The 10,816-nt window shown below is 47.9% G+C and overlaps 1 protein-coding gene and 1 pseudogene across 1 annotated transcript in view; one reads left to right on the top strand and one right to left on the bottom strand.

Moving 5' to 3' along the window:
* The first annotated feature begins 2,851 nt into the window (after positions 1 to 2,851).
* The window catches only part of Cdh1 (cadherin 1), a 71,726-nt gene continuing 63,761 nt past the window's right edge, over positions 2,852 to 10,816 (top strand). The window contains exons 1-2 of the mRNA XM_005076324.4: positions 2,852 to 3,039; positions 3,800 to 3,926. Coding sequence (XP_005076381.1) covers positions 2,992 to 3,039; positions 3,800 to 3,926 — 175 coding nt within the window. The 5' untranslated portion in view covers positions 2,852 to 2,991. The remainder of the gene's footprint in view (positions 3,040 to 3,799; positions 3,927 to 10,816) is intronic.
* LOC121136324 lies at positions 7,133 to 7,233 on the bottom strand (annotated as a pseudogene).

Below are 10,816 nucleotides of genomic sequence, written 5' to 3'. Positions count from 1 at the left end.
GGAGAATGGCCTTAAAGTTATGGTTTTCCTGCCTCCACTTCCCAAGTGCTGGGATTATAGTAGGCAATACCATTCCCGGTTTAGATAGTGCTGAGGGTGGAACCCAAGGCCTCCTTCATGTTAGGCATGCACTCTACAAACAGCCACATTCCCCAATCTCTGCCCTGGATCAATAGGAGCCAGAGGTCCCTTTGTTAGCATGTAGCCAAGCCACCCAGACATGGCAGGCCACAAACAGAAAGGGAAACTGTCTAATATATCTTATTTTTGATCCTAAAATTAGGTGCCAGGGACAGAATTCTCTGAAGAAAGTGTCAGTGACCACAGTGTAGCTATGGCATTAAAAGCCGAAATCTAGCTGGGCAGGGCTGGTATACATCTTTTTAATTAATTTTTTTTATTTTTATATGCATTGGTGTTTTGCCATGGGTGTTGGGTCCCCTAGAACTGGAGTTATAGACAGCTGTGAGCTGCCATGTAGGTGCTGGGAGTTGAACCGGGTCCTCTGGAAGAGCAGTCAGTGCTCTTAGCAACTAAGCCATCTCTCCAGTCCAGTGGTATACATCTTTAATTCCAGCACTAGGGAGGCAAAGTCAGGTGAGTTCCAGGCTAGCCTGGTCTACATAGTTCCAGGACAGCCGGGGCTACACAGAGAAACCCTGTCTTGAAAAACAGACAGACAGACAGATAGATAGACAAATAGCCTCAATCTCTACAGAGCAGGAAAGCTTGAGTTCTAGTGTTTTTGTTATTTTTAAATTTTTTGAGACAGGGTTTCTCTGTGTAGCTTTGTAGATCAGGCTGGCCTCGAACTCACAGAGATCCGCCTGCCTCTGCCTCCCAAGTGCTGGGATTAAAGGCGTGCATCACCCCTGCCGGACTCTAGTCTTATTATTTATTTATTTATATTTCATGTACATCGGTGTTTTGTTTGTATGTATGTCTGTGTGAGGGTGTCAGATCCCCTGGAACTGAGTCACAGTTGTGAGCTGCCATGTGGATGCTGGGAATTGAACCTCAGTTGTGTGGGAAAGCAGCCAGTGCTCTTAACCACTGAGCTATCTCTCCAGCTCTGAGTTCTAGTCTTTTACTTCCTACATGATACTAAGCAAGTTGTAGGTAAATAACAGATTTGAGTGATTTTCTTCCAGCTCAACATTAAAAACTGATGGATGTCAAAAAAACCAAAACAAACAAAAACAACAACAAAACTGATGGATGTATAAAACCAAACCAACCAACAACAACAACAACAAGAAAAAAAAACCCTGATTGGTTGGGAGTTGGTAGCACATACCTTTAATCCCAGCACTCAGGAGGCAGAGGCAGGCAGATCTCTGTGACTTTGAAGCCAGCCTGGTCTACAGAGCGAGCTGCAGGACAGGCTCCAAAGTAATACAGAGAAACCCTGTCTCGAAAAACGAAAAACAAAAAACCCCTGATGGATGTGTGACGCATGCTTGCAATCCCAGCATTTAGGATGCTGATGCAAGAAGATCCTGAATTCAAAGCTAGTCTGGGTTACTTAGGAAGAATTTATCTCAGAGTAACAAACATGAGCCAGTTGTAGTGGCACATGCCTTTTATCCCAGCATTTGGGAAGCAGAGGCAGGTGGATCTCTGTCAGTTCAGAGATCCTGGGCCAGACTGGTCTACATAGTAAGTTCCAGGACATTGAGGGATATACAGAGAGACCCTGTCTCAGACAAACATGCAATGACCAAACAAACAATGAGCTGAAGAGATAGAGTATGAGTTAAGAGGGCTTGCTTTTCTTCCAGGGGACCAGAGTTCAGTTTCCAGTTCCCACATCGGGCAGCTGAAAAGTGCCTATAATTCCTGCCCCAGGGGATTCTAACCCATTGGATCTCCTCCCAGACTCACTAGCCTGCTGAGGATGGAAGTTAAAAGAACAGATTTTAGTGGGGCATGGTAGTAAGTATTTATAGTTCCACCCCAGAAGCGGGGAAGCTGAGACTGGACAATATTGAGTTCAAGACCATACTAGTCTACATAGCAAGATCATATCTCAAAAGGGAGTGGGACAGCCAGGCGGTGGTGGCGGCCACGCCTTTAATCCCAGTACTCTGGAGGCAGAAGCAGGCCGATCTCCGTGAGTACTAGTTCCAGGACAGTCTCCAAAGTCACAGAGAAACCCTGCCTCGGACCCCCACCCCCCCAAAAAAGGGAGTGGGACAGGTGTTAGAACATTAGATGATTAGATGAGCCTGATCTAGTGGCTCACTTATGCAATGCCAAGCGTTTGGGAGGCAGAAGCAGGAGGATTGCTTGGGCTACCTAAGATAGTTCAAGGGCTGCTTGGGCTGGAAAACAATGAAAAAGAAAAATCGAAAAGAAAAAAACTCAGGCTATACAGCCAATAAAGGCTTATGATGGGAATTCAACCCGAGATCCTGTTGGTAGAAGGAGAGAACTGACTCGTGCAGGCTGTCATCCTATCTCCACACCGCCTGAGACGCGTGCATTTGCGAGTACACACACACACACACACACACACACACACACACACCCTAAAATGTTTTTTTTTAATTCTTAAGTCAAAGTAAACCAAACCAAACAAACCTCTCCGACCAAACACAATAAAGAAAAACGAAATAAAAACCTAGATGAAGAGTAAAGTCCTTTGTAACTCCAAGTTACAATGGCTGGGCTGGGATTCGAACGAATGTGAACTAGGAAGTCTCCTTAGGCCGGCCCCGTGCCACAAACTACAATTAAGAGTGGAGGAAGTCGAGGACCGTGAGGCTCCTTGGCTGCCACCTGCGGGTGCGTCCTCAGCCAATCAGTGGCGCCGGGGGCGGTGCCTTCAGCGCACCTGGCGGCCGCAGCCTCTGCCTGGCTCAGTGGAGTGGGGAGCAGCGGCGTATCGGTGAGTTCTCCGCAAGTTCTGCTGGACGCCAGCCCGGCCTAACCCGGCCCTGCCCGACCGCACCCGAGTTCCGTGTTTGTTCGGCGCCCGCCCGGCCAGCCATGGGATCCCTGTGCCGCAGCCTCTCCGCGATCCTGTTCCTGCTGCAGGTACTTGGAGTGTCCCGACTCCCGGCAGGACGCCTTCCGGCCCTGCGACCCGCTTCGCCGTGCCTTTCTGCCTGCTGCCATCCCTCTTTCCTTCTTCCAAGAAAGTTGGGGTTCAGAGGGCCAGATCTCCCTGGAGGCTGCGCGGCGCTGTGGAGTGGGAGGGGGGTCCAGGCGAGCGCGGAGTGGCCGCCTCTCCCGCAGGTTCCCAGGTGGGGGCGCGCCACGCTGCGGGCTCCCGGGACCCCGAGTTGAGCTGGGACCCGCTTTGAGGCGGGCAGAGGGGGCGTGGAGCAGGATGGGGTCCTGCATGAAAAAGGGGTGGGGGACAGAAGCAGCGCGGGTGATCCGTGGTAAGGAAACGGACTTTAGTAGCATAAAAGCACCTGCCGTGGAAAGAAGGGACACGGTAGCCTGGGGTTGGGGGCCCCTGGAGTAAGAAAGAAGAATCAGGGTGTTCCTGGAGACTGTTTGCGGTCTCAGGAAAGTGGTGTCCGGAAGAGTTAAGGCGTCCCCAGTGTGATGCAAATGGAGTCAGGCAGTAAAGGTAGTCTAGGCTGAGAGGTGGTGACCCTAGAAGTCCCCTCCCCCAAGGGTTCTTGGAGTTTTGTGGCTGGTTTCGGGTTGAGAGGGTGGCGTCCATGTCTGCCCCGAGGAGGGTCCTCCCACAATCCCGATACCCAAGGCGAGGGAAGGGTTACGTTGTTGGTTTCGGTGTGGGCTTCCCCATGTCACCAGGTCGTTCACCTTTCCTCCACCCCAGGTCTCATCATGGCTCTGCCAGGAGCTGGAGCCGGAGCCCGAGCCCTGCCGTCCCGGCTTCAGTGCCGAGGTCTACAGGTTCCAGGTACCGGGGAGGCACCTGGAGAGAGGCCACGTCCTGGGCAGAGGTAAGGGCGCTCTGCTGGTGGGCAGCGTTGGGTCGGGTGGGGAAGGTGCCGAGAAATTGTGCTCCCAAGCCGGTGGGATGGAATGGACAAAAGTCTCCTTTGGGATTTACGTCGATTTGGGAGTCTAAATTTATGGATTGTGGTTAATCAAGGAAGATATGTCTGGCTGTGCTATTTATGCAAGGACCGGGATGGGCCAAGGGTATTTAGAGGTTATCAGTATTTTCTCTGACTTATTTATTACTGGAGCCAGCCTATCATTTTAGACCGCCAAAACCTGCTGGGTAGGGCCAGTTGGCCGGTGTTCCCATTTAATGATGAGCAATCGAAGGCTCAAACGGTGATTTTACAGGGTCAGCAGGGCAGGCAGGCATCTGAACCGGGATTTGACTCCCACTATTTAGGCAGTCACTAAGGAACAGGTTCTTAGTGACTTTTGTTCATAGATATGAAAAAATTTGATTACAGGTGTTGCTTCTTCTGACTTTTTTTTTTTTTTTTTTTTTGTATTTCAAGTCAGGGTTTCTCTGTGTAGCCCTGGCTGTCCTGGAACTCACTCTGTAGACCAGGCTGGCCTCGTTAGAAAAAGATGGTAGCGATGACTCATACATGCAAGCACTCTATATTTCAAGTCTTATCTCACTGTGATAATCTAGAATTTTCTTTGTTTCCCTGTTGGGCCTGGCTGGGAACATGGCAAGAGGACTAGGTTTTTTTTTTTACTGACTTCCCTATTTCCAGATGTGTCTTTTGTACCCAAACGTCTCTCATGATAAAAAAAAAAAAAGAATATGAAAAGGAAAAGTCACTCAGAATCCCTTCTTCCAGCCAGAGGCACCTGAAATCCCAATCATGACAATGGTGTCTAAAGTTTTGTTGCTAACTTTGAAAGTTGTGCCCAGGTTTGATGTGTTTTACAGAGAAACAGCAGCTCAATTGATTAGTTGTATTTGCTTTTCTGAGACATGACTGTTCTGTGGAGTTTTCTCCCTGCTAAGGAAGGCCATGCTGCCCTGTACCCTGAGGTGGGAGTGACCAGTGCTTGTCCAGCCTATCTCTACTTGCTGTTCATCTGAGGATTAATCTGAGCAGCTGGGGAGGTTGCCGAGAGCATTTCAGGAGGCCCTTTGGTGGCTCTTTGGGACAGGCTAGTAGGTGTGGGTGGCTTAGGCTTCTGGAAAGACACCAACCACTCAGTCTTGAACTGTGCAGGATTAGACGTGGGAATTCATGAGTATTTATTAGGTATCCCAATCCAAGGGCTGATAGCTTTGTTTTCCTATGGCGAGATGACACATTGTTGTGCCTTAGTTAGGTTGGTATTTGTGTGCATTTGAAGTGCTGAGGATCAAACCCAAGGCCTGCTACATGCCAGCCAGGCACTTTCCATCTGTCTATTGGTGGGTTATTGGTGGTTTCTTTTTCTTTCTTTTCTTTTCTTTTTTTTTTTTTTCGAGAGACTTGATCTCTCTTACATGAACTGGGCTGGTCTGAAGTTCGAAATGTGATCCTCCTGCCTCAGATTTGAGTGCTGGGATTATAGGCTCACCTTGGCACTAGTCTGGCTTTTATTTTGCACATCTAAGCTCTATCATTCTGTTGACTTATGCTCCCAACTGTGAGCAAGTGTTTCATTTATTTACCTGAAGTGAAAATGAGAACTTCTGGAGGGTGGACATCATTCTAGTCTTTATAGACTCAGGGACTTGCCTGGCTTCTGTGTTGTCTGAAGCATCTAAGACTAGTCTTTTTCCGTTTGGTTCCTTTTTCTCTCAAAGAGAGGGTGGGGGCAAGTGAGAACTGAGGCTTGGTGTGGTGGTTCATCCCTATAATCAGTGCTTGGGAAGCTGAGGCAGAAGGATTGCTTAAAGTTGTGAGTTTGAGGTTAGCCTGGTCTATGTAGTGAGTTCCAGACTAACCTGTGCTACAGAGTGAGATCAGACTTTAACTAGAAAAACAAGAAAGAAAAGAGAGGGAGGAAGGAAGGAAGGGTTGAAGAAATAGTAGGGTATGTGTGCCTCTGTTTGGGGGAAAACAGGGTCCATTGTAAATTAGACTGAGGACAGAGGTCTTGAGGTGGGGGAGTTGAGAGCAGCTGGTGATAATGGCGATGGAGCTTGTCCTGTGGGAGGTAGAGGGAGGGGCTGGGCTGGTGGTTTAGGTGGAAGAGGCAGCCTCCACACCATCCCACAAAGCTTCCATGTGGCTGGTTCCAGTTCCTTTTATGGCTGAGGCTCCGACACTACTCAACAGGGCTCTAATTGCCCCAGTAGAGTGTGGAATTGCTCTAGGTCACACATTATACCCCAGGAACTGCTTTGTGACTTAAAGAGTTGCCTAGATTTAGGAAGGTGATATCACTCTCTTTGGACCTCCTGGGGAAATAAAGGATGTGTGGCGTTGGCTCCCAGCCCTACTACACATACTCCTGTAGAGTTTGCTGCTCAGAAGTTTGGAAATAGGAGACCTAACACTGGTGGCTAAAAGGTCACAAATAGGGTCTGATTGAATGAAGGGCATTGCTTCTTGCAAGCATCATTCCTATGCCCCATGAGCTTGACACCACAATTTCAGCCTTGTAGGTTCTTTCACTGGCTTCTAGAATGCAATATCTTAAACAACAACAACAAAAACCCTTTCACAATTTAAGCATATTATTTAGTTAGATTGAATTATTTTTTTCTGTTTTTGTTTTCAAGACAGGGTCTTACTATGTGGCCTTTGCTGGTCTGGAATTCACTACTGTAAACCAGGCAGGCCTTGAATGCATAGAAATTCCCCTGCTTCTGTTTCCTGAGTGCTAGGAGGCAGATACCAGTTCTGGCTGTTCTATTTTTGTTGTTGTTGTTTTTGTTTTTTGAGACAGAGACCTGGGCAACTCAGGCTGGACTGGAACTAGTTATGCAGTAATGGATGCCTTTGAATTTATGATCTTCCTGCTTCTGCTTCCCCGGTGCTGGGATTACAAGTGTGCACCACCATGCTGGTTTTTGTTGTTTGTTTTTAAGCTGATTCTGTGCTTTATTTATTTATTTATTTATTTTGGTTTTTCGAGACAGGGTTTCTCTGTGGCTTTGGAGGCTGTCCTGGAACTTGCTCTGTAGACCAGGCTGGTCTCGAACTCACAGAGATCCGCCTGCCTCTGCCTCCCGAGTGCTGGTACTAAAGGCGTGCGCCACCAACGCCCGGCTGCTTTATTTTGTTTTTAAAATATGAAGCTCTTCACAAATTTTTGGCCATCCTTTTTCAGGGATTATGCTAATCTATTCCATTCCAGTTTTAGTCTTTGTGCTGCTGAATGAAGCACTCTTTGTGGTTTCTTTTTGCTTTTTGTTGTTGTTTGTTTTTTGAGACAGGGTTTGTCTGTATAACAGCCCTGGAACTCACTTTGTAGTTCAGGCTGGCCAGCCTCTGCCTCCTGAGTGCTGGAACTAAAGGCGTGGGCCACCACATTTGGCTTCTTTGTGGTTTATTGAGACAAGGTCTAATCCACAGTGGAACTCGAAGTGTAGCCCAGTTTAGTCTTGAACTCATGGTGATCCTCCTGCCTCAGCCTTCTGAATGTTGGGATTAACAGCCCCCAAGTCTAGTTTAAGTTGCTCCTCATAATTTATTTATTTATTTTTATTATATATGCATTGGTGTTTTGCCTGCATGTATATCTCTGTGAGGGTGTTGGATTCCCTAGAACAGGAGTTGTAGACAGCTGCCATGTGGGTGCTAGAAATTGAACCCAGGTCCTCTGGAAGAGCAGCCAGTGCTCTTAATTGTTGAGCCATCTCTCAGCCCTGGCTTTGGTCTCTTGATGGACTGACCTAGTTCCCAGGCATCCACCTGTGTGAACTAAAAACACCCATTTCCTCTCCTTTTGAAGGCTGTGCCGAGAGCTGCCAGCAGACAGTGAGACAAGCAGGCTTGGAGCTGCTTTAGGATCACCTTACATCGTCAGATACCCACTTCCCACCCCAGTGTCTCTCCTAATTACTCATGCCTGTGACCAGGGCTCATGCCTAGGAAGGAGGCTAGCGGCTGCCTTTGTGCCTCCTGAGGAGCGGAGGTGCTAAGGTTGCAGGCTAAGCCAGGCCATTTATGGAAAGCCACCTCGGCTGCTGCCAGGCACTCCCTGCCAGGTGGATATGGAAATCCCTGTTTACTCTCTGGGGCTTTTTATTGGCTGAAATGGCTCACCTTGGTATCTGTTACACATTCCCTTCCAAGAGCAGCCCTAGATAAGCCAGGTGTGGGGACAATCAGCTCTCAATCTCTCAGAAGCTGCCAAACCCCCAAATCAGCAAGAGACACCCACCATAGTCCAGACTCAGCCTTTTGGGGTTTTATTCTGCCTCACCCCATCCTTTTTCAGGACATAATGTTTTCTGCAGAGAAGAATGAAATCATTATATAGCAGATCAGTGAGAAAGCATAGAAAGATTCAGGGTTGAACGTAAGTAGTTACTACCAATATGACTTTACATAAGTCAGTTTACTTCTGTGAGACTCAGTTTACCCATCTGTTGAGTGTGAGAATCATATACATTTGTTACGTTATATATATTAATGCGTATTTGATGAGTAAAAACCAGGTGCTAGTGAGGTGGTGTATGGGTATCTGGCTGTCCATATTGAGTTGCTGTTTTAAGCCAGCACTAGGCTAAACCCTGGGGAATATGGCTGAAAATAAATATGGGGGTGGGGAAGAGTGCATGCGTGTTAAGACAGCACAAACAAGAAGGGCCAGTGAGCTGGGCACTTAGGAGGCAGAGCCAGGTGGGTCTTTGAGTTTCAGGACAGCCTGGTCTACAGGGAGAAACCCTGTCTCAACAAAGAAGAAAGGTCAGTGAGATGATTCAGTGGGTAAAGGCACCTGCCACCAAACCTGAAGACTGGATTTTGGTCCACAGGATCCACACAGCAGGAGGAAAGAAAGGACTCCCAAGAGTTGTCCTCTGGCTTCCACACTCACACAGTGAGTGTGCACACACAATAAATGATGGCTTTCGTTGTGGTGGTGCGTGCCTGTAGTCCTACCACTGAGAAGGCAGAGTTCAAGGCCAGCCTGGTCTACATAGCAAGTTCCAGGCTTGGTAGGGCTATACAGTAAGACTCTTTCGAAGGAAGGAGGGAGGGAGGGAGGGAGAAAAGAAAGGTCTTGAGCAAACCCCTCCACACCCTGACCAAGGTACTATAGTGAGACTCCAGCCCCTCCCCTATCACTGCCATTGCCAAACTCAGTCTCCCACTATGATCCATACATATCCTGATAGCCAGGGCAGGACAGTTTGTACAGCCCTGTCTGGACAAACAACTCCAGGGGAGGAACTGCAGGTTTGCATGTAACCCCAGGAACTCCTATGTAAGTAAGCGCCTTCTCAGACACCCCTTGCCTGAGGGATAGTGTCTGTCTCCAGTCTCTCTTCTGCCCCCTGTCTCTGTAAGTTGCTTTGGAAATCTAGTAAGAATCATTTAATAAATCAGGTGTGGTGATCTACACCTGTATCTCAGTGCTGGGAAGGCTAAGGCAGGAGGATCTCAATTTTGAGGCTAGCCTGGGCTACTTGTGGAACCCTGTCTTTGAGGGGGAAGGATTAAAAAGAGGCTGATCATGGAGGCACATGAGGCAGGAGGATTGTTAGAAGTTTGAAGACAATCTGGTTAGGTAGGGCTGTGTAATGTCTTAGGCAAAGAGGAAATGGAGGGGAAAAAGTGGACAATTTCTTAGGTACCCAGCAGTCCTTCTAGTCTTGTTTTGAACAAATGAATGGATACATGAATCAACGTTTGCTACACCTTGACTCCAATTTTTTCCTCTCAGGCTCCATTCTGTGTCCCCAGAGCAGCCCAGGGCAAATGAGCCAGGGCAGAGTGAGGCCTCTGCCCAGCACTCTGCCTGGAAGCGGAGCCAGGCCCTGAGCATGTCTTTGGGGACATTGTGAGCCAAGTACTTCCTTTGAAAGCTTCTGAGGCCACAGAAGGGAGACCTCAAACCTGGATCTGGAAATGAGCAGCTATTTTTTAAGTGATTTTCTTTGGTCGATTAAAAAGAAGTTGTACCTTCTCTTGTTATTTTTTATTTTATTTATTTATTTGTTTTTGAGTTTCACTATGTAGGCTTGGGTGGACTGGAGCTCCATAAGTCTCGAACTCAGGTCTGCCTGCCCCTGCCCCTGAGTGCTGGGATTATAGGCATTCACCACCCCACACTAGGCCCTGCTTACAGGCTGCCTTGGAACTCTTCATGTAGTGCTTGGAGGCCTCCCAAGTGTTGGAATTACTAGTGTGTGCTACCCAAAGCTCAGTCTTACAAGGTTCTGGAGGCAATGTCTCTGGCCAGACGAGGAACTCCTGACAAGACTTTTCTTCTCTAAGCCTTAGTTTCCCCATCTGTAATGTGGATATAACCGTGTGCATCTATAGCCTAGGGACATTTGTCTCAGTGAATACTTAGGATAGGATCCTCTGCAGGGCCCTTGGTCTGCGACTTTCCCTTTCCCGTGGTTTATATTCGTGGTTCAAGAGCTGGTTGGAAGTTCCCCCTAAACTCTCCCACCCAGCAAACCAGCCAAACCGGTTTCCTCACTCTCCTTGCTTCTGTTCTGAGCAAACACTGCTTTGCAAACGGTTGACCTTCCTTGCCTTTTGTTCAAAAAGGCAATGCAATGGCATTTTCTTCTTTATAATGCTGGGAGTGGGCTGTGGTGGGGTTCAGACCAGGTTGGAAGTACATAGAGTAGTAACTGGGGGTTGGGAAGTCAGGATGGCCTCAAGTTTGTTGTTCCAAAAACCTCAGTTTTTGTAAATTTCATAATACACATGCCTAAGGATATTTATCTGTTGATCCATTGCAAAATGCTTTCAGGCCAGCTTTTGAGACCGTGGTTGACCCCTCCCCC

Source organism: Mesocricetus auratus, unplaced genomic scaffold (assembly GCF_017639785.1).
Source record: "Mesocricetus auratus isolate SY011 unplaced genomic scaffold, BCM_Maur_2.0 Super-Scaffold_100062, whole genome shotgun sequence".
Classification (NCBI taxonomy): domain Eukaryota; kingdom Metazoa; phylum Chordata; class Mammalia; order Rodentia; family Cricetidae; genus Mesocricetus; species Mesocricetus auratus.
Note: the sequence above shows the minus strand (reverse complement) of the source record. Positions and strands in the feature narration are given on the sequence as shown.